The sequence below is a fragment of the Cucurbita pepo genome, chromosome LG03, assembly GCF_002806865.2.
Source record: "Cucurbita pepo subsp. pepo cultivar mu-cu-16 chromosome LG03, ASM280686v2, whole genome shotgun sequence".
In the NCBI taxonomy this organism is placed as follows: Eukaryota; Viridiplantae; Streptophyta; class Magnoliopsida; order Cucurbitales; family Cucurbitaceae; genus Cucurbita; species Cucurbita pepo.
The window spans coordinates 420,762-445,103 of NC_036640.1; the positions used below are offsets into that span (position 1 = coordinate 420,762).

The 24,342-nt window shown below is 37.3% G+C and overlaps 4 protein-coding genes and 1 long non-coding RNA gene across 7 annotated transcripts; 3 read left to right on the forward strand and 2 right to left on the reverse strand.

The window, feature by feature from the left end:
- Nucleotides 1-111: 111 nt before the first annotated feature.
- On the reverse strand, nt 112-4,289 carry LOC111790518. 2 transcript variants are annotated; one of them, XR_002814482.1, is made up of 5 exons: nt 3,921-4,289; nt 1,505-1,624; nt 1,070-1,196; nt 649-770; nt 112-356 (listed from the first exon to the last, which is right to left on the reverse strand). It is a non-coding gene; the product is annotated as an uncharacterized LOC111790518 (long non-coding RNA). The 2 variants fall into 2 exon arrangements; XR_002814481.1 differs by having other exon boundaries at nt 1,070-1,624.
- Nucleotides 4,290-4,579: 290 nt separating this feature from the next.
- Nucleotides 4,580-7,618, forward strand: LOC111790516. The gene is made up of 7 exons (XM_023671435.1): nt 4,580-4,942; nt 5,070-5,322; nt 5,835-6,035; nt 6,122-6,809; nt 6,898-7,004; nt 7,084-7,143; nt 7,231-7,618. The coding sequence occupies exons 1-7, from the start codon at nt 4,757-4,759 to the stop codon at nt 7,242-7,244; spliced, it is 1,509 nt and encodes a 502-aa protein (XP_023527203.1). The 5' UTR covers nt 4,580-4,756; the 3' UTR covers nt 7,245-7,618.
- A 1,896-nt stretch (nt 7,619-9,514) lies between these two features.
- LOC111791231 lies at nt 9,515-10,533 on the forward strand. The gene is made up of 3 exons (XM_023672494.1): nt 9,515-9,666; nt 9,779-10,105; nt 10,187-10,533. The coding sequence occupies exons 1-3, from the start codon at nt 9,600-9,602 to the stop codon at nt 10,336-10,338; spliced, it is 546 nt and encodes a 181-aa protein (XP_023528262.1). The 5' UTR covers nt 9,515-9,599; the 3' UTR covers nt 10,339-10,533.
- An 834-nt stretch (nt 10,534-11,367) lies between these two features.
- On the forward strand, nt 11,368-14,453 carry LOC111789997. The gene is made up of 2 exons (XM_023670752.1): nt 11,368-12,291; nt 13,502-14,453. The coding sequence occupies exons 1-2, from the start codon at nt 11,834-11,836 to the stop codon at nt 13,737-13,739; spliced, it is 696 nt and encodes a 231-aa protein (XP_023526520.1). The 5' UTR covers nt 11,368-11,833; the 3' UTR covers nt 13,740-14,453.
- A 706-nt stretch (nt 14,454-15,159) lies between these two features.
- LOC111790219 (phosphatidylinositol:ceramide inositolphosphotransferase 1-like) lies at nt 15,160-24,297 on the reverse strand. 2 transcript variants are annotated; one of them, XM_023671068.1, is made up of 12 exons: nt 19,691-20,249; nt 19,476-19,565; nt 18,677-18,763; nt 18,495-18,563; nt 18,079-18,159; nt 17,885-17,956; nt 17,643-17,703; nt 16,253-16,352; nt 16,075-16,170; nt 15,944-15,990; nt 15,741-15,862; nt 15,160-15,640 (listed from the first exon to the last, which is right to left on the reverse strand). In XM_023671068.1, the coding sequence occupies exons 1-12, from the start codon at nt 19,721-19,723 to the stop codon at nt 15,560-15,562; spliced, it is 939 nt and encodes a 312-aa protein (XP_023526836.1). In that variant the 5' UTR covers nt 19,724-20,249; the 3' UTR covers nt 15,160-15,559. The 2 variants fall into 2 exon arrangements, 1 of the variants encoding a protein (XP_023526836.1); XR_002814461.1 differs by lacking the exons at nt 15,160-15,640; nt 15,741-15,862; nt 15,944-15,990; ... (5 more) ...; nt 18,495-18,563; nt 18,677-18,763 and adding exons at nt 20,693-20,765; nt 21,629-21,717; nt 21,819-22,003; nt 22,089-23,676; nt 23,892-24,297 and having other exon boundaries at nt 19,480-19,565; nt 19,687-19,799.
- Nucleotides 24,298-24,342: the final 45 nt, after the last annotated feature.

The following is a 24,342-nucleotide window of genomic DNA, read 5'->3' on the forward strand; positions in this document are numbered from 1 at the left end:
ATTTGATTGAATCAAATATCTCGTACCTTTGAAGTTATAAAGCAAAGCAGAGATTATCATCACTCACAAATTCTGAAAATTCTCAGTTTCTTTTCTGCAAAAATAATGCAATAGGATCAGTTGAGGAGTTATATTGACAGAGATAGTAAATATTAAATACATAACGTGAATTTCAATTTCTATCAGTAATTGCTGATTGTGAACAGATATCACAAAGAGGATTTTCTTGCAGGGCTTCATTACTTCTCATCAAATTTTTTTGCATCAATGGTCCAATTTGTCACCCACCTCTCAAATGGTCGGTTTCACACCTTACTCATAACATACTGGGATGTAAAACAGGTTGTTGTCGGCATCTGGGCATGAAAAGTCTTAGGCTTCAGGTATATATGATAACAAAATTTCATCATATTAATGTAGCAATAATCCATACTGGTATATTACTAGAAATGAGATTGATGATTACAGTAGAAATCTTTAGTATGGTGCTAGAAATGAGATGGTGAATACAGTAGAAATCTTTAGTATAGTACTAGAAATGAGATTGATGAATACAGTAGAAATCTTTAGTATAGTACTAGAAATTAGATTGATGAATGCAGTAGAAATCTTTAGTATAGTACTAGAAATGAGATTGAGAAGTTTAACCTCAAAGAGTTCGAGTCGCCTTGATTGCACCAACCGTAGTCCCATTTCTTTTCTCATTAAATGCAGAATAGACTTCTGGGGTTTGACCCAAATGGTGCAGGATGGAACAGCTATTCTTTCACCTGCTCACACAATCATCAACTAATGACTTGTACCAGTTGAAAATTAAATTTACAGTAACTCATTCTATAACCATAATTTGTTATTTCATTTTGCAACTAAGAACTGAAGTCCCCTCTCACGGGACCTTATTCGAGAGGGTAAAGCACGGCCAGCAACACTCAAACACCCAGGGAAAATATATAGGTATTGAAATAAAGTTCTTTGGCTAACAGAAACCACCCTTTTTAATGTCACAAATCTAGAAAATAAGATGAATACATTTACATGTGAACAAAAATTGACTGAAGAGACTACTAACCTTTCCCCATCCATTTACTGCATTTTTGTGGTCGACGGATTTGGAGATACATATCCATTTGCGAATTCTTTCGATATACCATACAAATAAGCGCGGCTGGTCTGGATTTCATAGGACTTTGGAGCCTCTTCACATATGAAATCAATTGGTGGAATCAGAGTAATGCCATATTCTTCGCACTCAGATTCTAAGGTCACAAGCGAAGTATACATATAATCTAGTTCAAATTGGTTACATTTTAGTCTTTCGAGACCTGGATAGATGATCGTATACTTGTTCTTTTTTATGTAGGTCCATGAAAACCTTATACACAGTGGCAGGCTCATGCAACTGGCTTGGGTTTTTTAAGGTTTTTGTGATATTAAAAAGAAAGGCATGCAAGGAACACAAATTTCAGGCTCAAGAAGATAACAAAGGAAAATAGAGGTAGTACACCGTGATTTAGAATAATAGCAGTGTGGAGATGGGGTTAGAGAGGGAGATATCCATGCTTAAAGCTCCAGAAAATTCTTCCAGCATCAACAAGGTTTAACCTTTTATTTCTACACCTGCAACCTGCAAACAGGACATTCATACTTTAGGCACAAGCAATACTTTATCACACTGACAACGGAAGAAGGTAATGTTAGAAACTAAAACTCTCCCCACAATCGATATTGTTCACTTTAAACATAAGTTCTCATGGCTTTGTTTTTGGTTTCCCGAAAAACCTCATGCCAAGAGATAATGTTCTAATTTATAAATTTATGATCTTCTTCTTAATTAGCCAGTGTGAGAATACTCCTCTTAATAATTCTTAACAATTCTCCCATCGAACAAAATACACCATAAAGCCTCCCTTGAGACCTTTCTTCTTTAAAACTTTTGAACGGCCTCCCCTTAATCAAGGTTCGACACTCCATCTCTGAAAGCCTCAAACAAAGTACACCATCTATTCGACACTTGAGTCACTATTGACTACACCTTCGAGACTCACAACTTATTTTTTTCGACACTTGAGGATTCTTTTGACATGTCTAAGTTAAGAGCATGACTCTGATACCATGTTTAGAACTACGACTCTCTACAATGGTATGATATTGTCCACTTTGAGCATAAGCTCTCATGACTTTACTTGTGGTTTCCCTAAAAGGCCTCGTACCAATAGAGAGTGTTCTTTACTTATAAATCCATGATCTTCCTCTTAATTAGCCAATGTGAGACTACTCCTCTTAATAATTCTCGATAGGTAACTGCAACACTACTTTGGGAACAACATGAAATGATTTGTATGATAAATGTGACAATATTAGTGACAACAGGCGGTTAAAATAAAACTTTTCAAGACATGGGTCAAGAAAGCAGCTATTCAACTCATTAGAACTGGCTCCCCAAAACCAATCCTTCAGCACATCAAAATTTAATGGATGGTCCGTACAAGTGAAAGTAAGTTTAGTCCATTTTAAATGTTCTTTTCTCTATTCAATTTATAAGGTCATCCGTGCATATAAAATCAATAGCGATCATACGCCTCTTGAATTCAAAACCCATAACCTTATTCTTCTCGCTATGCCTACTTGAGGCCTGAATAACATGAGGCCTGAATAACATGAAAGTAACGGTTAGGAATCACGAATCTTCATAATGGTATGATATTGTCCACTTTGAGCATAAGCTCTCATCACTTTGCTTTTGATTTTCCCAAAAGATCTCATACTAATGGAGATAGTATTCCATTCTTATAAACTCATGATCATTCCCTTAATTAGCCAACGTGGGACTCCCTTCTAACAATCCTCAACAATCCTCCCCTCAAACGAAGTACACTATAGAGACTCCCCTGAGATCTATGGAGCCCTCGAACAATCTCCCCTTAATTGAGGCTCGACTCCTTTCTCTAGAGTCCTGAAACATAGTACACCTTTTGTTCGACACTTGAGTCACTTTTGACTACACCTTCTAGGGTCCCAACTTATTTGTTCGACATTTGAGAATTCTATTGATTTGAGAATTCTATTGACATGACTAAGTTAAGGGCATGACTCTGATATCATGTTAGGAATCACAAATCTCCACAATGATATGATATTGTCCACTTTGAACATAAGTCTCATGGCTTTGTTTTTAGTTTCCCTAAAAGGCCTCATACCTGGATATAGTATTCCTTACTTATAAACACACTCCCCCTAAAAGGCCTCATACCTGGATATAGTATTCCTTACTTATAAACACACTCCCTTCCAATGATCTGAACAGTATCTAGGAGTATAGTCAAATAGCCCATGCCTTATTTTCTGACCTTCACCTGAAATTTTACAGCTTACACCTGCCTGCATGCCAGAACTCCCGGACAATATCTTCATTTAATCCTTTATCTTATAATAAAGCATCAACCTATTGTTCATCGTGACAAACTAATTTGTGTAGGAAGCAAAAACCTTAAACGTCTGATAACATAATTTCCCACGGTATACCTAATATACAGCGTCGCTTAAAAAACAAGTAATAGAGGATTAGAGAGTGTGTGAGAGCCTTCTCTTTCAAAAGTGTCTATCTTTCTAATTTTCTAATAAACCTTCTTTCTTTTCAATTATTTATCCCTCTCCTACTCCTTTATGCAAAATTTCTTCTGCACTTTATGCCCAATCGAATTCACACGGTTCCTAATCTTCAGTTACAAGCAAAACGTAGCGTGTATTTGCCTCTTATTGAAAGTGAATCAAGCTATAAGTACATTCCAGACATCGATTAAGTGAGTGGCCAAAACTAAAAAAGGTGCTTCTAGTGAATCCGAAATAAATAGCCATCCGTGGAAGAAGGCATATACGATATCACAGGACTCAATCACATAATTTCACAATAACTTTCTGACCTCATACAGACTTCGAGCTTCTGAGCCGATAAAACGATCGTTCCTTCAAACATCTCTCATCTCCCTCATCGATCGGTTCAGAGACTGGTTCGCCCTCTATTCGCTTGTCTCTGCCTCTGTCTTGGCTCTCCGCATAGAAGATGAGTTTCCAGATGCGGAAAAATGGCAACACTGACGAAGGAGCCGCTACCTGGTACTCCGTCCGGCGCCATGAACAATTCAATTGGCCAATGGAATGCCGATATTGGTGGCTTTTTCTTGGCGGCTACGAGAGCCTGTGATGAATTTCTCAGCGTCTTTGAGTTCCCGCCATTGGATTATTCTAATTCTAGTGCTGACTATGGGCCGCTGCTGGGCCTCAAAAAAAAGTGTCCCATCATGTTTTAGCCTCATTTAATATTAATATCTTCATATCTAATTTATATTTTCAATTCATATTTTCTTATCTAATATTTATATTGGCCTAAAATTAAGTAACACGAATGATATTACTAAATTAATATAATTACAATATATAAGATTTCGTCTCATACACTCCTTCTATTTTGTTAAATATAATATGTTTTAAAATGTTGTATTAAAATTTGACGGCGGCGGCGGATGGAATGAAACAGCGGTGGCGGGAATGGACTTGAAGGCGGGTCCAAAAAACCGCCCATACACATTACCCGCAAAAATTTTAAAAGTTCCCGCGTTTTCCATTTTCCCTTAAAAATCCTCTCTTCTTCCCGCCGCTTTCGATCTTATGTAGTAAATCTTCCAGTTCATTCCCCCTCCGATTCCAATCGCGGCTCCTCCCTTTCTTTCTCCGCTTCTCGAATCTGCATCTGAAACCGATGAGAATGGGGAAGCAGACCAAGGCTAGAAAAGCTGAGGCCGCCGGCAAGGGGATTGGTAACGTAACCCCTATTCAGGTCGCCTTCATTGTTGATAAATATCTTTCTGATAACAATTACGCTGAAACGCGTACTGTTTTTAGAGTTGAAGCTTCATCGCTCATTGCAAAATCTCCCATACAAGAGGTACATGTTTCTGCTTGTTTGGAGATTTGNTTTTTTTTTTTTTTTTTTTTTTTTTTTTTTTTTTTTTTTTTTTTTTTTTTTTTTTTTTTTTTTTTTTTTTTTTTGTAATAATTCTTTTGGCTTTCAGGCTCCGAAGAGCTTGCTCAGCTTAGAGGCGATGTTAGATGAATACATCAGTTTGAAAGAACAAAAGGTGATTTTGGATCAAGAAAGAAGCTATTTGGAACAAGAGAAGATTCGCGTCCACACTCTTCTACAGGGTATGCAGACTGTTATGGGTGCTTATAATGCCAGTGGAAGGTCTTCAACGCCTTCAATTTCAGCTGCTCCAAATAAAGTTGTAGCTGTTGGTCAATCTGATCCATCTGAATCTCCCGCAGGTACCGTCCTAGAACTTTCCGAGTAAAATGGAACATATGTGCTTTCTGAAAAACTTAAAAATCCATTAAAATTTATCAGGGTTTGATCTAAAGGTTGAAGATATAGGCATTAACAGGTAGTTCCCCTTTTTGCCATACTCAATTGCAATAGTACTGGAGAGATGAAAAGAAATGATCTCTGAACTCATTGGGAGTGAAATCTTACATTCAGTCCTATACATTACATTTGGGAGTGGGTTATACTGCCTGTTATTCTTTGCTTTTCTTGGAGACTTTTGGGACTGGGTTTCTTTACAATCTAACCTAGTCATAATCGAGTTGCTAAGCAGTATTGTTAGTCGTCAGTGGGGGTTTCCAACTTCTGGTGAAATATATACACAGGAGAACAGTCTAAGACTGTTCTATACTAATTTTCCCCTGCTTGTTTCAGAAAAATTTGCAACCAATCTTTAATTGAGCTATTGTGAGTTGGACACATTTTTGTTGATGTTAATGAGACCTACTTCTCTCAGGCTGTCCCATGAACATTACGCAACCTATTCGTCCAGAGGTCACACCTCGGAACACCAATGGCGGGTCTCAAAGTTTCGTAACACCCGTTAATAATGACATGGAAGCAAATAAGAGGAAAAGCTCCAAAGCTTCCATTGTTGTTCCTCCAGCTTCTAAGAGAGCTCGAAATAAAGTATCTTCCAGGAAGTCAGCTAGCAAAGGCAATCTTTCTTTACAAATTGTTTGTGAATATGATTGAGGCGCGTCTATTTTCAATCATATCTAATATAGTTCATGTACATTACAGATACTGATGCACTTTCCCAATCAACTGTAGCTGGCAATGTTCAATCAACTGTCCAGCATTCTAATGAAACTCAGTCATCATCTCCTAGATGCACCCCCAATGTATCTGTTGTTCAAGGATCGAGTGTTGTAAAATGTTTGTTCAACCAACCTTCATTCTCTATTCCAATCAACTCTTCCGGTCCAAAGACTCCCCCCCGTGCAAATTCTTGTGAAAGCGACAAGTCTACATCTCCACATGAGATTTCCTCTGCTGCTGATTGCAGTAACAACAATACTCCGCAAGACGTTAGTCCTACTTGCTGCACTGTAATTTCATCAAAAAGAGTGACAATCAGTCCTTACAAGCAAGTTGCTTACTATTCTGTAGAGAGGAACCACAGCATTTTATCTCCTTCCCCTGTCAAGACAAACTCTAAAAGGCAGGGAAAGAGAGAACACGTGAAGGGACGTCTAGATTTTGATGTCTCAGATGTACCCATGAGCTCTGACAAGGAGACTGAAAATGATATTTATGCATCCGAGACCGAAAAGCAATTAGACATTTTTGACATTGAATTGCCTTCTCTTGATGTTTTTGGAGGAGACTTCTCTTTTACTGAAATGTTGGCTGATTTGGATATGGATTGTGAAGTAGTTGGCTGTTCATCCGTCCCAACTTTGGGGGCTTCTATAGACACTCTCTCTGGGTAATCTTCTGCTCATCACCCTGCAATTCCCACGAACTATTCTTCACCGCTTTTTCTGACAATTTGTTCCTTGTTTTTCTTTTCCCAGGTCATCTCATGAGTCCATGGACTGTAACGTGGGGACTGATCAAATGATGTCAGAATATTCATCAACTGTGACACAAATTTTATCTGGAAAAAATACAAATACAGAAGGTAATGTAGTTCATCTTCTACACCTCTTGAAGTTCCATTAAACAATGCATAAGTTCATGGGCAAATTTTACTAATGCAGGCATGGATTCTTTGACTGCAGTGAAGTCCACGACAAAATGCATAAGAATTTTAAGCCCAGGTAAAAGCATATGCTACCTTTACTCGTGCACATCATAGGTGATATTCAAATTATGCATAGTTAAGTCTTTACTTTTTGATATTGCAGCCAAAAAATTGTAGTTCCTCAAATCTGTGATCAACATAACTCTGCCGCTTGACTAGGGACGACTGAAGCCGACGAGAAACTTACTCTTAACTTAAGAAATAACTACATTTTCACTTCCAGAAAGTTGGGTGGTAAGATTCAATTACCATTCATCTGTAGTATTTAGTTCCATCCTCAAGATATTCCTTTCCCCATGCTGGAAATACTAATGGAATGATTTGCATCTGCTAGAGTAATTTGGTCATGCTTTACATTCTATAGTTTGAAATATGAGATGTAAATTCCCCCACAGAGCGTTCTGGTGAAATTGTATAAATGCAGTACATATGTTAGGACATTTCTTTGATATTTCCCGGAGTGAATGACAATATAGACTTTGGAACAGGAATGATCAACTTGAATATTGACGGAGTCATTATTGATACGAAATTGTAGATGCGAAGGAAGTGACGTCTGAATGACTCTTTGTAAAATGATATAGAAAGCATAATTAACCAAAAAATTTCATATTTCGTATGTTTGAAAAGCACACTTATTCCCATCTTGTAGAAAACCCATGTGGAATTGTATAACAGGTCAAACCCCAAATCGTCATTACCGGCTGCCCATCTAAGAGTGAACATCCAATTTTAAATTTGAAGGTTCAGCCTTCTTTAGCAAATTGTTGCATTCTTCCACAAGTTATATGAATCTATATAAAATTATGGGTAAATTGCCTCATGTTTAAATAATATGGAAAAAAAATTAATGCATCCTTTTCACAGTTGTTTAATTAATCCTGTTAAGATTTTATTTGAAAATTATTAATATTTTAATTTTTATCATTATTATTTATTTAGAATGAATAATGTAATAATTATTTTCTTTTCTCGATCAAGCATTCACGATATAAAATTCAATCTTTCATTAAGATTTAGAATAGCAGTTCTAAATTCAAGTTGATTGCGTTTTACCTCTTCCTAAAAGATGATCAACAACGTTTCGTAAAGCTTGTGAGGACACACAAATGGCAGCCGGGGACAAATACCATGAAAGTTGAACCCCAAGAAACGGTGAAGGACAAATGAAACAGCTAAAGATGTAGACCACCAACATTAATTCAATTTTGTTTGATTAAAACTATGATAATATTTAAATCCATCATAAATTTGAATCTCTAGTTCATAGATTCTTTAACTCTTCAACTGTTATTTTCCCTCATTTCTTATTGGAGTATTCACAGCTAACATCTCATTGTAAATATGTTGCTTCAAAATGTTGGTGCATGTAAATCACATCCATTTAGATTTAAGCCTGAAGAAAAGGAATTAGCGTCAAATTTCAATTACATTCAAAGTCAAATAATTGAAAAAAAATGTGTGTTTAGTATTTTTGTTTAAAAAGGTCTAGATTTGTAGGGTAAAGAAGAAGTTAAAATATTTATGAAACGAAAAAGAAACGAAGAGAATAAACAAGTTTTCATTTTCCATTGAAAAAGAATAAGTATTAAATACCACAAAATTAAAATTAAAATGAAAGTCAAACCAAACCTCTCACACAATTTATTCACATTTATTGAGATTATAACATTTAAAGAAAAATATTGTTTATGCATGAAAATAAATACATTTCCTTTCCAACTTGCCAAATTTTGTGTTTTTAATTACAAAACTACTTGCAATTTAACCCCTCAGTAAATGCTAAACTTACACATCACCTTAAGACTTTCCCCTAATTGACATTAATTGTTAAATGTGGGGTATTAATCAACCCACATAGTCTTTTTAATGTTAATCATTTTTCTAATGTATTAATAACCTAGTAGCTTTATTATTATTATTTTTTTGACCGACTAAACTCGAAGTTATAATGTTTCATTAAAATGTATGAAAATGAATGATAATTGAGCTAAAATAGAGGAAGATATGACCTTACTCATCCATTGTAAATAATTAATTATTTTGGTGAGAAGGTATGATTTGGCCTGAAATTAAGATTATAATAATAACCATATCCCACACCGTGGAAGCTTCTTCAATGTGGAAAGCTTCAAAAGAAACCAAATACGCGGCTTTGTTAGGCGTCAACAACAAAAATGCACCAATCACACCACGAACTTATTCCAATTGAAAAAGAAAGAAAACCCCAAATGGCAACCAGAACAAGGCTTAAAAACTTGACTTTCAACACAAATTACAGCCTTAGATTTAACGCGTTGGCAACTAGAACACAACGGCCGCTGCACCCGAACCACCCTTCAAAAGCCGGCGTCGCTCTGGGTTGTTCTCTATTTATACCCCATTCACAACCTTTCCTTCAATTGCAACTCCCTCCATATCTATAAATCTCTCTCTTTCTCTTTCAATTCCACCATTTGATTAAAACTTCCCATGGCTATCTCCAACAAAATGGCGTTGCTTCTCTTCATCTCCTCTGTTTTCGTGTCTGCAGCTCTTGGTACGTTCACATCAAACGCTGCTAATTTAGGGAATGATAAGTGGTTTGTTTTCCAAGGGCAGGACACGTTTGATATGAAATTATTGTTCTGTTTTTGTTGTTGTCGTTGCAGGGGAGCTTGTGTGCGAGGAGTTGTCGGTGGATGTGTGCGCTTTTTCAATAGCCTCATCGGGGAAGAGATGTTTGTTGGAGACATCGGAGAACAAAGATGGGAAGCTTGAGTATCAATGCAGGACCTCGGAGGTGATGGTGGAATGGATGTCTAACTACATTGAGACGGATCGGTGCATCAACGCTTGTGGCCTGGACCGCAACTCCGTGGGAATTGCCTCTGACGCCCTCCTCGACCCTCGCTTCACCGCCAGCCTCTGCTCTCCCGCCTGCTACCAGAAGTGCCCCAATATTGTGGACCTTTACTTCAACATGGCTGCAGGAGAGGGTGAGCCCTGTTTTAGAAACAACTCATAATTTTCTCAAAACAAAACCCCTTACACCTTCCTAATTACAATGAATATTGCAGGAGTGTTCTTGCCCGACCTTTGTGAGAGGCAACGCACCAACCCCCACCGTGCCATGGTAGAGCTGTTGAGCTCCGGGGCTGCCGCTGGTCCGGTGTCATCCGCAGCCGCCACAGGAGTGTTCCCTACAGCTGATGCCCCAGCTCCCATGTGAAAATTAAGTTAATTTATTATTGGGTTTTTTTCATTGTTAATTTCTTTTATACAGCTGTGAGGTAATAATAAATAGAATAGTAAAAGATGAGTGATTTTCTTCGGAATTCACCTTTTATTTCGATATCATAAGACGTACGACGTCGTTTCCTTTTGTTCTTCTTTTCAAATTTCCCACACACAGTGAGTTGATGTANAATTTTAAAATCATCGGAATAAAAAGTAGTTTAACTTTTGATTTTTTTATTTTTTTTTTCTATAGGTTTAATTTATTAGGCTACTCCCATGCATATTAATAAATCCATAACTTGTTCTAAAAAAAGACTATATTTCTTGTGAAACAAGTTAGTTGTATTACGTGGAAATTAATTAATTAATTAAGCATTTTATGAATTTTGTATAAATGGTCAAAGTCAACGAATTGACGAATTCCAAGTCGACGCCGATGAATTGTTCGACTGGCCCATTTATTAATAGAATTGAGGCATCATTGTTGGTTTTAATAGCCCAACTGCAATCTTTTATCATTTAATTTGTTATTTTGATTTATTATTATTATTATTATTATTACTATTATTATTTTTATTTTTAGTTAGTTAAAATGAATGGTGACACTAATTATAAAATAAACAGTGTGGTCCAGAATGTGTCAACTTTTTTCAATAAGGAATAGAATAACTCGTCCTTATTTGAAGACAAAGAGGGGGATTTCCCTCTACGTCGCGTGCACACCACGCCTTAACAAAATATGGGCCACATATGTTTTGGGCCCTGCGGAATAAGCGGCCCACCTTCTTCTAAACAAATATGCGGCCCACCTTTGTTCTACTTACCTAATGAAGTTGTAAGTGGGAACAAAATTTTGAAAATTGGATGGGATCATAGACACGTGGCAGCAATCTAGGGAATGATATTTGGTCCAAGTAATGAAAATACACAACTTCATATGTTTTTATATGAAGATTAGATGAGGAATTTATTGATAGCGACAAAATTAAGAAAAAGGGTAAGCGTCACTTTCTGAACCATTCCCGATCATCAAGTGTTTGATGAAAATGAAAGGGGTGATGAAGCAGCGTATGGAATCAACTGGGAACGTAGATTTTTGTGTATACTAGCGAACAGATCTTCCAGAACCTTCTTCTTTTTCTCTCTCTCTTTTTCACTTTTCCATTTTTTCTTTCATTTCTCCTCTCAATTCTCTAGTCACCCCCATACCACGTTTCTGCTCGTTTTTGCAGTCCTCACTTCCGTTCCTCAAGCCTTCCAACAGTGAGTGGCACCACACCTCTGTGCCTCTGTCTGCTGGACCATTGTTTTCTTCTTTACCAAATCCGCTATTGTTTTGACAGAGGAACCATGAATTCTATTCTAGCTTCCTCTTCTTCGTAAATTTTGGAGAAACTATTTGGAGCCCTCGACTGTTGGTTCTCTGATATGTGTCTGCCCTGTACTGGAAGTGTTTGTGAAACAGTTTTAGCTTGTGGGTTAAGAAAATGGCGCCTCCGGAAGTTTCCCAATCCCACATTGATTTGGAACAGGGGAATCATCGGCGGTCTGTTAGTGGTAGTGATTTGAGCGCCGATTGTAGCGTCTATTTCTCTGACGCCGATGAGGGTTCGTGTCCCTCTCAGTTTTTGTCGACCAACGGTGGTTCTTATGATGAGTTTAGGTTTTCTTTTGTTTCTCAGCCGGGGGTTGGGGTTGCTTCGGATTCTCGCCGAGTTTCGTCGGTTTCGGCTCATTCGGTGGAGGTTGAAAATGAAAATGGGATTTCTGAAATCAAGGTGCATTTGGCTAAAGTAGAGAGGGATTGCAGGATTTGTCATTTGGGTTTGGAGAGTAATAGCCAAGAGTCTGGAATCCCAATCGAATTGGGCTGTTCGTGCAAGGATGATTTGGCTGTTGCTCACAAGCATTGTGCTGAAACCTGGTTCAAAATTAAAGGAAACAAGTGAGTCTACTCCCTGTTCCCCATGGCTTCTGATTACTTTTTCACTCATGCTATGTTATGTTATGTTATGCTTGATAGTTCTTTGAGTACATATTTTCAGATTATTTTCTTGCGGCTCTACTCTAGCATGTTCTTGTGATAAGCATCTTCTAAGATAATCCTCATGGGGTACCACTATTCATTAATTTAAGGAGGCTTAAAGGAAAACTCTTTAGTGTAATGAGCTTGAAGTTGCAGATTAAAGAATGCTTACTTAGAGGGAGCGCTTAGACGAACAAAAAGAAATAGGAGTAAAGCAAAAGAAAGTGCATTACACTGATTATTCCTTCTTCCCTGTCCCTTTTCTGATGGCTTAGGAATCTCTCTCTCTTTGTCTCTTCGCCCCCTCTGTAAACTGGATACTCCATTTGCTAGTCTGAACCATGATTCAGTAGAAGTGGGGAAAGATTATGTTGATCACTCAACAGATCATAAAAGGATCTCTAGCTTAGTTTTCAGTTTTCCGAACTTTTCTAGTCACACAGTTAGCTCTTTCAGTTCCTTGATCTCATGAACGAACATATCCAAATGGTAGTTCATCTTGTGTCAACCAACTGTCAGTTCCCCCATTAGATAAATATATGGAACATGGAACTTGTTTCAGTACACTTCTCATGGATCTGATTCATGCCTTTGATCTAACTTTCCTTACAACTACAATAGTCTTTGTTTCGATCGGCTTGGTTGAATTTTGTATAAAAAAATGACATGTATGAAGAGCTTGAAGGCTGTCAAAATGTAAAGGATTAGGATAATACCATCTGTTGTGGAAGCAAGACGATGAATATTTGATTTGATGTTAAAAGTACTTTTCCAATGTCATGAATAGGATATGTCAGTACACATTTTGAAAAAGGGTTATTTGTTAATCACTGAGAAACGAACAGACGATATGTTCTTGCACTCTGCTCCGAATTCCACTGATAAGTGATTTGAAGACTCACAAAAAGGTTCCACAGTATTGTTCATGGACAGTGATTCTGAACATGGGTGATTACAGCCATCTTTAATCAACTATTGCTGGTGTGTGTTTCAATCAATGTCTTGTTAATTGGTGGTCTTACATTTGCTGCATTGCATGATAGATTTACATAATGTGATTTTTGTGTGCATATTTGTTCCTATGGCTACTTTATTTATTATTCCTAATCTTCTTGAGCCTTCTCATTAGGACATGTGAGATTTGCCATTCCATTGCACAAAACATTGTCGAACCAAATGAGGTTGAGTTAACAGATCAGTCTAATGAATCCAACAACGCCTCCTCAACAACTGCAGTTGCTGCATCAACTCACCCATCAGACACCCAAAGCTTCTGGCGTGGGCACCGGTTTCTGAATTTTTTGCTTGCTTGTATGGTATTTGCTTTTGTTGTATCTTGGCTGTTTCACTTCAATGTGCCCACGTAGCGAATCGGGGGACATCCGATCAAGGAACTTGCAGAAGTTGTAGCTGCAAAAGACCCTCCCCTCCAGAGAATTGCCTACAAAGTGTCCACATGTACCTCTCCCAACATTCTCCACAAGTTTTTCGCCGCACTATCATTCAGTTCCAAGTTACCGAGAAATGTGGTTCAGCAAGAACATGGTTGATGATTCTGAGTATTCCACTGGGCATCATCTTTCTCTATTCTTATTATGGATTTTCGATATGGTTTCTCTGGATGGTTTGTTGTTAAAAGTATTTAGTTATTGAGCGTTGATTGTGGCGAGATGTACAGGAGAAACACATGAACAAGCTCTGTGCTTTCTCAAGGTCCCATCTTTACAGTGAAATGAAGAGGTCATTGAAAATGATAAAAAAAGAGGCCAATCTTTTATTTGCTTAAACGAGGAGCAGGCAATTTCCTTGTGGATAAAAAACAGGAAGGTGAGCCCTCCTGGAGTCGGGGAAGACGAGGCGTGTATGGGACCTCTCTCTGTTGTCAAGTGCAAACAAAAATCTGTCAGGAAAACTCATGAAATTGTGGCGTGAAGGGCTGCCCTTTTATTGGAACACATCGATAACTACGAATCTGTACAAACTAAAGCGGCTTTATTTGGGACTTTTTGTTAACGCAGTTGTTGTTCAGAAAAAGAGGTGTTTCTTTCCAATTAAAATCTTGGGAGGCCTTGATTTTGATGGAAGAATCCCATATAGACTTGTCCTTATCTTTACCATTGTGAAACCAATATTCCTTCACAAAGAAGGTGACTAAGATTTACCTTACACTTCGATATTTGGTGAAATTAAATGCAGTGGGGTCTAATAAGGCTTGCATTATTAACATTTGTCTTCTTCAAACACACATCCCTTGCCCAGGGAGAAATGTCATCGTCATAGCCAAGTCGTTTATGATTAGATAGAGTTCGAGATCACCTAGATAGATGTATATAAAAAAAACACTGCAACTGAGATAGGGACCAAGACACACTATTTTGCATCATTTGGGTAATCATGCATTCAGGAGGCTTTCATAACAAATATCATTGAAAGTGACTTTTGAAGGCCACTTTGTACACACACACACACACCCTAATAGAGTAAAAGATTACATAAAAGGAAAAACAACGATCTTTCAACTCTTCCTTAGACATTAATTATCATATGGCAAGTCTCTCTCTCTCTCTCTCTCTTTCAGGTTGCAGAAAATCTTTACTATCTTAGGCTATTATAATTAATGTGAAACTATGTTCATTCAAGTGAGAATCTAATAGAGCAAGAAAATGAATGAGCAATGAGCAAAAACATAGGATTTCTTTTACAATGTGGCATTCCCATTGCATAAGGCAATGCATTTCAAAGCACATATCTAGATAGCCTTCTACCTTTAAAAACAAAAACAAAAAGTAAAACTTTCAGTAATCTATAACAATGTCGACTTTGATGACTTGATCATTAAAATTTTTTTTACAGTAAACTAAGTGAAATTCGAAATAATCTAAACCAATGAACTACGTTAGATGACGTTAATTCCTTGATCCAACTAAGAGAAAAGAAGAAGGATCCAGTCCTCTTACTTCCTGCCTAAATAATTGCCAAATGCAAATGGCAATTTTCAGAAGAAAAAAATAAACAAAGAAATGGGACTGTAAGAAAGTAAATCTAAATACGGCATTTCCCAATAAGAGAGGATAAATAACAGATTTTACCGGTCTTGGGAAAAGGAGGCAACCACAGGCAAGGAAAGCCATTAGTCTACATTGTAAGAAATAAACAATCCTCCACAAGCAGTTCTGTGTTGTTTGTGCTACGCCCCATTCATCGTGGTATTAACATGGACAGCGTTCCCATCTTCAGGAGTCTTGCCATTTACTTGAGTCCTCTGCCTCTGAGGAACAAACAAAAAACAACAAAGAACAACGTAAATGTTAGAGTGGTTTTACAGTCCCAAATCCAAAAGGGAAAGGGAACTATTCACCATATTATACCCTATCAGTGGGGTCTACGGAATTCCCATTCAAGAGCTTGTGACTCTCATCTCGGGTCTTGGTATCTCTCTCTTTGGAGCTCAATGGTAATAGTGCAGTCCCATTGGTACGATCAGGCAACTCTGCAACATGAAAGCCCAATACATAAAAGATTAAACTTTCTACATCAGGACAACCAACAATCCATGATTACAAAAACTAACCTCGTAATTTCTTGTCCACAAAAAACACCACCAAGTTAACAGTATACCTATAGAGAATCAACCGTTTGTGTGTTAGTGATAACGAACGATATGGAAAGATCTGAACAAGAACACATCAGTGTTACGCTTACCATGCAACCACAACATCTACGGTGTAATGTTTGCGGGATGCTATAATCAACAAGCTCTGAGTCACAGCAAGCAACCATGCCAATTGCTTCATAAGCCTGTAGTAACGAACAAAAACAATTTTGGTCTGCATGCAACATTACAAAGACCGAAACGTATTAACCATGGATAAGCAAGCACCTTTGTGTGCCATATTTCTGATAACTCCGCACAAAAACAAGAGTGAAGATCATGTGTGATGAAAAAATCAAATCACCACAACCGTATAATACCCCCCTAACTGCATTGAACCAGCAAAGTAAGACTCGTAAAAAAATCAGATTAAAAAAAAAAAAGAAAAAAAACACAAAACCATGGAACAAATACTCTTGACTAATAAAGTACAAATAGACTACGAAATGCTTACAGTTCATGAATAGAACTTCATAGGCATTATCTGGAGGAGGCAATGTGGCAAGTCTTGAACCCTGCATAATACAGCCAGAGTTCATAAATTATCCCGTTTAAACAATCATCAAATTTTACTGCTACACAAATTTATAGGAATTATGCCTCTTACAAATGAAAATAACCAACACATAAGGAGAATTGAAAAAGAAAAAAAAAAAGTAAATTAGTACATCTCTACGAATTTTTTAAAAAATGTACCTCACGACAGTGATAGTTTGGACCGGGCAGCTGTGTAGAATAAAATGTTAAGATACGAAGAATTTGACAACCCTGGTGAAAACAGATTCAATCATTGAATTAGGGGATGCAAAAATGTTCTAATGTTTTTAAAGCAAGATAACCAACTCGGATGAACAATGAGAAATTGGTATGATAAATGCATGAATACTCACAACTAAAAATGCTAGAACCCTGCACCACAAGAGAACTGTATAGATCTTTTTGCTCTTGAGAATAAAAGGGTGGAAAGACCACTGCAGTTATTTTATTAAACAAAATCCATTAGTACACCTAAAACTGCAAATAATGGGGAAAAATAGAAAGTAAATCAATCAGAGGGAAACATAAAACATAGCAATTGGGATACACATGTTAATGCATAATTATATTGTATGGGTGTAAAAATCTTTTGAAAACAGGAAACCAGCTAAACAGACCCATTAAGTCCAAAAAGAAAAAAAAAACATATTTGACATAATTATATGTCTTATAAACATGAAGAGAACAGAAGACCGTTCTGATGAAACCATTAGCTCAGAGTGATCAGTAAACTAAGATGGAAAGAGGGCATCACCAAGATATCACTTACCGCAACAAAGGATAAAAATATGAATGTGAAAAGAGTCTCACTGAGGTAAGCTTTGTCTTGTCCTAACTCCTACATATCAAAAAGCTCATATACTTAAACAACAACAACAACAACAACAACAANCAAGAGTGAAGATCATGTGTGATGAAAAAATCAAATCACCACAACCGTATAATACCCCCCTAACTGCATTGAACCAGCAAAGTAAGACTCGTAAAAAAATCAGATTAAAAAAAAAAAAGAAAAAAAACACAAAACCATGGAACAAATACTCTTGACTAATAAAGTACAAATAGACTACGAAATGCTTACAGTTCATGAATAGAACTTCATAGGCATTATCTGGAGGAGGCAATGTGGCAAGTCTTGAACCCTGCATAATACAGCCAGAGTTCATAAATTATCCCGTTTAAACAATCATCAAATTTTACTGCTACACAAATTTATAGGAATTATGCCTCTTACAAATGAAAATAACCAACACATAAGGAGAATTGAAAAAGAAAAAAAAAAAGTAAATTAGTACATCTCTACGAATTTTTTAAAAAATGTACCTCACGACAGTGATAGTTTGGACCGGGCAGCTGTGTAGAATAAAATGTTAAGATACGAAGAATTTGACAACCCTGGTGAAAACAGATTCAATCATTGAATTAGGGGATGCAAAAATGTTCTAATGTTTTTAAAGCAAGATAACCAACTCGGATGAACAATGAGAAATTGGTATGATAAATGCATGAATACTCACAACTAAAAATGCTAGAACCCTGCACCACAAGAGAACTGTATAGATCTTTTTGCTCTTGAGAATAAAAGGGTGGAAAGACCACTGCAGTTATTTTATTAAACAAAATCCATTAGTACACCTAAAACTGCAAATAATGGGGAAAAATAGAAAGTAAATCAATCAGAGGGAAACATAAAACATAGCAATTGGGATACACATGTTAATGCATAATTATATTGTATGGGTGTAAAAATCTTTTGAAAACAGGAAACCAGCTAAACAGACCCATTAAGTCCAAAAAGAAAAAAAAAACATATTTGACATAATTATATGTCTTATAAACATGAAGAGAACAGAAGACCGTTCTGATGAAACCATTAGCTCAGAGTGATCAGTAAACTAAGATGGAAAGAGGGCATCACCAAGATATCACTTACCGCAACAAAGGATAAAAATATGAATGTGAAAAGAGTCTCACTGAGGTAAGCTTTGTCTTGTCCTAACTCCTACATATCAAAAAGCTCATATACTTAAACAACAACAACAACAACAACAACAAAATAGAATAGAAGAAGATAAAAGATGGGAAAAGATAAGGATGAGAGAGATCAGTACTGACAGGGAGAAGGAAGAAACCAACATCCTGAAGAATTGGACCGGGACGATGTATGTAGTGAACTCCCCGAGCAGCAACTCCATGTATGTACTGACGAGAAGAAAGATGCTCTATACATTAGACATATAAGAAGACAAAATGACAAAATCCTAGAATACAAGATCCTATAATTAGAATGCTGTATCTTAGAGGAGAAGATATGATCAAGAACCTGCCTTCAGAACAGTTAGCTAGAGAAAACATGGTTTAGAGGACATTTCCTACAATTCTGGACAATGGAGAGCGCATATTTTTACCTCCTTCTCTAAAACCACTAGAATTATGAATTAAAGCCATCCACATGCTTCAGTCATTGATTACAAAAGTTGCATTTCCAAAAGATGATAAAAGTTCAGTCGTCACTTCTACTTTGGATTCACAGGATGCATATATTAGATGGAAAACTTTATACAATTTAAAAACTTGGGACAAATTACGTGTTCAAACTTTACCGGTTCCAAATGTTTGGTTGCATAATAAGAAACAAATGATGTAGATTCATCAAAGTACTAAATCAATTCGAATTTAAAATATAGACGGTTCCAAATGTTTGGTTGCCATAGAAAGGATCTTGTTTCCTTCTAATTCTTTTAAAACGAAGCCTGGCGAATAATTATTCCATTGGGAAGAAGATGAATGGGCAAGGGCCCACAAACAAGCCGACCAACATTATTTAAAAAGAGGGGGAAATTTTTTTTTTTTAAAAAAAAAGTAAAAATGGTTTAATGCGAGATGATTCATTGAAATAGATTGAAAGAAATACCTGAAAAATAAGTCCACCAAGAAGGTACTTCCAGTTGTCGATGAGAAGGCTGATCTCCGTACTAATCTCTGCGCAGAATCTTTTCCATAGCTTCTCACAGGGAAGAAGGAAAGAGGAAAAATAAGAAAATATGATTTGGAAAGCAGCAGCAGCAGCAGCAGCAGCAGAAGGAGAGGCAGAAAAATGTGAAATTTTGAATCAAGACACCAACCTACCTTCGACGCTTCGCGACCAATGTAAAGATTCATTTTGAATGGGCGTAACCACCGCTTCCATATTACTTCAAACCCAAACTCTGAAGGTCAACATCGCGAAGTTCGATATCTGGTTAACAATGCGTAGAAATCAATCCCAACCCAGAAAAGAAAAATAAAAATGAAACCGAACTCCGGAAAGCGCGGCAAAGTCAAAACGAAATGCCGGTACCGGGAAATCCAGATTGAAAAGAAAGATCGAGTTCAAAATCAAGACCCAAGTCAGGGATTGCAATGGAAAAGCAGCAGAAGGGGAAGCGATGGATGAGAAAGAAAAGAAGGCATTAGTGAAAGAAGAGAGCCGAAAGGGAAAGAGGGCCCTTTGGATTGTTGTATGATAGTGGGTGTGTGGTGGGATGGAAGAAGAATAAGAAGAAGAAGAAGAAGAAAAAAGGCGAAATTGATGGAAGAAATGGAGAAAGACAGTTGAGAAAATGAAAGAAGAGGGGGGTGAATGAAGAAGGGGGGGAAGGCTGCTTGTTACTACAAAAACAGAGAATATGAAAGAAAGATTTGCCGTTCTGGCTCTGACCTCTTCCTCTCTCTCTCTCTCTATATATATATATTATATATATATATTCTTTTTCTGTCTATCAATATAATAATATTAAATAACCGGAGACCCCAAAAATTAATTTTAAAACCTAAATTTACGGTGACTTCGAGAATTTTTTATTTTTTTTTATTTTAAATACAAACTTTTAATTCTAATATATATTCACGTGAAAGTTTGTATAAAAATTAATATTTTTATTATTTATTGTCAATAATAAAAATAGAAGGCATATATTCTCCCAAAGTCCAGCCAACTTCGAGAAAGGAGAAGTTAAATTATCTACGTTGTTTCTTTTTTTTTAAGAAAAAAAGAATTGAAATGGATATTAATTAAGAAAAAGAAAATGAGGTATAAATGAGCACTATATTTGTTTATTTAAAAGAAAAACAGTTGAAAGATAAAGTTACCTTTTTAATTCTTAATTCGGGAATAAGAGAGGGTTTGAACCCGTCGTGTCGTCCCGGTGGCCTGCAAGCAATGCTTTGGGTTTGCAGCCCAAATTAAAAAACAAAAAGAAAAGTTAATTCGTAAAATGAGGAATATATATTATTACAATACAAATTTTGTATTTATGTTTCCCAAAAATATCTCACTGTTAGTCCAAAGAAACCTTGAAAATAAAAATGGAAAAGGGAAAGGAAAACTGAAATGGAGGAGTCAAGTCCACGCCAAGGCATTTTTCGGGTTTGGAGGACTTGACCATGTTGGACCCCACGAACGCTTCTGCCAGCGTCGAGAGGAGCCGGGGATGATATCTTGGCCTGCCATTCTTTTCCCTTTTTTTTTTTTTTTTTTTTTCTTTTAATAAACAAATTAATATAGTTGTTCATAAACTATATTAGGGTTTAGGGTTGAATTTTGTAATTATGTCCCAAAACGTTGTTCTCACTTGAAGACAATATAGTTGTCAATTTATGAACAGAGGGGTAAGGCAAAATGGGTGGTTGTGGATGTGTTTAAGAAACTTGGAAGTATGAACAGTCGAGTATTTTAGGCATTTTAGTATGGGGGGGGGTGTCAGGTTTGTGGTGGAGGTGAAGTTATTATTAGTAGAAAAGAAGACAAAAGAATCTTGTAATTTGTAAGGCATGACAAGTCGGAGAGGAAAAGGATAGGTATACTGAATAGTAGTGCATTAAAAGAAAGTAAAAAAAGGAAAGGGTTTGGGTGAGAGGCTGACACACAAAAAAGCGGAATCTGAACACACACACACACACACACACACACACACACACACACACCAAAACCCAACCAAATTCAACACAACACATGATTCCAAGACAAGCAAGATGCAACCAAAGTTGAAAGCCCAACAACCTTAATTCTCAGTTCAGAAGGCATACCAGGTGTTATTGCTCGCCCCACTGAATGCAAACTCTTTGGGCACCAGGAGATGGTGTCTGCTGCGTCCACCCGGGCATGAGGGGGATATCTGGTTACGATAACCCCATAACGACCTCAATGATATGTCACATGTTTGGACTTGATTTGGATTTGTCAACCAAGCAAAAGATTAGATACAAGGAAACAAACCTAATTTTCACGGACTGCATTAATTCCATTAGTATTGGGATACTTCATCATTTTTTCTGACCATTTAGAATTGTAACACATACGAAAAACGCCTGTAACATAGAGATGGAGGAATCGAAACAAACTTCAAAGAACCCACCCTTCAAGGGTGTCATGCTGAACACGGGCTTATCTTGTTCATCTCCCTGAAACAAAACAGAGAGTCAAGATTTTTAGTTGACTAAAACGAAGCAATCAATCAAATGTTGTAACCAAAATTTAAAGATTTACCTGAACAAAAAGTTGGAGGCACTTGGAAATAGGACACGCCTTGGATGTAATTAGTTTGTTCGGAATGGAAAGCACACGCAGTTTGCAACCAATATCCCAACCACCACAGTCGCAAACTCCGCCAGATCTCCACCTATTGATCAATGTGGAAGGCTGTCCGCTGCTTGGTGACCCATGAACATCCCCTGGAAGTATTACTACACCATTATCCTCTGACAAAAACTTCATGCCATTCTCTATCAAAACGTTACAACTTTGTTGCCCATCATGTTTCGAGTTTTCGGTAGGAACCTCTAAAACAATGGCTGCAAGTTCTCTACTTTTTATTATGATTGCTGATTCTGGATCTTCTGGTCTCATCTCAACACCAAACAAAATCGATTCTGTTATACATTTACCGTTGCTGTATTCATAATCGGAATTCATTTGCATTTGTCCAATGACGTTGCAGGCATAGCCATAACTTCTATCCCTATTCCCTGGTCGTTTCCAACCACTAGTCTTACTTTTTATTTCATTAACTAGGTAGAATGTATAACAACTCTGCCCTGCTGCTCCATTCTTCCCACATGGGGTTAAATCTTTAGCCGTGGCTACAAGCACATTTCTATTGTTATCCACCAATAATTTAAACAACGGAAAACCATTCATTATCGTGAACTGCAAAAGGCCCTGCATTGGTGATTCAGCATGCTTCTTGTCGTGAGCACTGCCTAGACCGGTTGGGCAACGGCCTAATGAGTTGACGTTTCCTTCAATAGGATGTTGAGGATTTGAGGATTTATGCTTCAGTATTGGCTTCATCAACCTTGTAAAAGGTATTTTCTTTCTATCTGAACTCTGTGGGCAACTGGTATTTTCAGACATCACAGGACCAAATTTGTTTGTATCTGAACTACCTGCGCAACCGGTAAGCTTAATGTCCGAGTCTCCTTTCTCTGTTTGTTTACCTCCATAAGGTCTCAAACATGAAAGTTGTGCGGTAGTATGACAGAGCAGAGGATGTTGCATTCTGCCCATCATTGGATTATTAACGTCAGCTAAAGAAGGCAATGGACATTCAGAAGCGAGGAGAATACCGGGTGGAGAAAATATTTCTGAATAACTCATCGTCCCACCTGAACGCTTTGTCCTTTCTTTTTGTTGCATCAGGTTTGAAACATTTCCCTGTGATGAGGATGATGTGCAATTCCTTTGTATTTTTTTCCGCCCCTTGATTGCAGTATTTGAACAGCTAGCAACATCTTTAGCTTGCGTTGGACAGCGAATATGGTGGTGCTTCCAATTCTGAAGCCGTGTCCAGTCCAGAACCCCAACATTCAAAACCTTGTCTTGGAGATTTTCTAGTCTGCGTGTATGAAGGAGATAAGCAGGCAAGTTTGACATATGCCTAACAACTTCGTCCTCTCCTATTGGACTCTGTTCGACTCTGTTAGCTTGGCGGTACAATGTTTCCCGAGCAATATTGGTCCCCTTGGTTGACACAAAATACAAGTCGCTACGCGGTGGAACAGAACATTTTGAGTTATGGCGGTGGCTTGAACTGTTTCTCAGCTCCAAGCTGGATCCCATGCTACAACAGCAGAGACTGAAAAATAGAACAATGTTAAAGGATGTTAGTAAAAGATCAAAACCATTATAACCGTGAACATCCTCAGTTTCAAAGGTTGGATTAATCAGAAATTCCCCCTTATTTGATCACATTGAGGAGTGCAGTTCCCCCAGATAAAGACAAAGGAAAGCAATCATTGCCATTTTGGGAATGAATACAAGGACAATGAGGAATGTGATTATTAGTATTACCTGACCAATCAACGTGAAAACGGAAGCAAGACGCAAAAGGAAAGCAATCATTAAGCATTGGATATGTCCTCAAACAAGCAAAAGAGATGAGAAGAAGAAAGAAAGAAAGAAAGCGAAATGTAGGATGAAGAAGATGAAGAGAGACCGACGGACCTTGAGAAATCCAGGAATGCAAGGTTCGTATGAGGAGAAGCAATATGATGAAGTGAAACTCGTAGATCCCGATAAGGAAGAAAGGAAACGAAAACAAAAAGAAAGGAATCAAAACGTCCTAATCTGATGTGGATTATAAGCAAAGCAAAGAATTGCGGCGGAAATGAAGAAAAGAAAAAAAAAGAAAAGAAAATAAAGGAAAAGGCTGAAGCGCGCCAATTAATTAATAAATCATTCTTTCTCCACTTTCGTTTCTTCGCTCTCCTCCGTCACGAAGGAAAACCGAAACGCACCGTTT

Coding starts and splice junctions, on each gene's coding strand:
- LOC111790516 (XM_023671435.1), top strand. CDS start 4,757: ATGAGAATGGGGAAGCAGACCAAGGCTAGAAAAGCTGAGGCCGCCGGC. Junction 4,943..5,069: donor CAAAATCTCCCATACAAGAG/GTACATGTTTCT, acceptor TTTGGCTTTCAG/GCTCCGAAGAGCTTGCTCAG. Junction 6,810..6,897: donor TCTATAGACACTCTCTCTGG/GTAATCTTCTGC, acceptor TTCTTTTCCCAG/GTCATCTCATGAGTCCATGG.
- LOC111791231 (XM_023672494.1), top strand. CDS start 9,600: ATGGCTATCTCCAACAAAATGGCGTTGCTTCTCTTCATCTCCTCTGTT. Junction 9,667..9,778: donor TTTCGTGTCTGCAGCTCTTG/GTACGTTCACAT, acceptor TTGTCGTTGCAG/GGGAGCTTGTGTGCGAGGAG. Junction 10,106..10,186: donor CAACATGGCTGCAGGAGAGG/GTGAGCCCTGTT, acceptor TGAATATTGCAG/GAGTGTTCTTGCCCGACCTT.
- LOC111789997 (XM_023670752.1), top strand. CDS start 11,834: ATGGCGCCTCCGGAAGTTTCCCAATCCCACATTGATTTGGAACAGGGG. Junction 12,292..13,501: donor TTCAAAATTAAAGGAAACAA/GTGAGTCTACTC, acceptor CCTTCTCATTAG/GACATGTGAGATTTGCCATT.
- LOC111790219 (XM_023671068.1), bottom strand. CDS start 19,723: ATGAATCTTTACATTGGTCGCGAAGCGTCGAAG. Junction 17,957..18,078: donor GGGTTCTAGCATTTTTAGTT/GTGAGTATTCAT, acceptor TGTTTTCACCAG/GGTTGTCAAATTCTTCGTAT. Junction 15,991..16,074: donor GTAGATGTTGTGGTTGCATG/GTAAGCGTAACA, acceptor GATTCTCTATAG/GTATACTGTTAACTTGGTGG.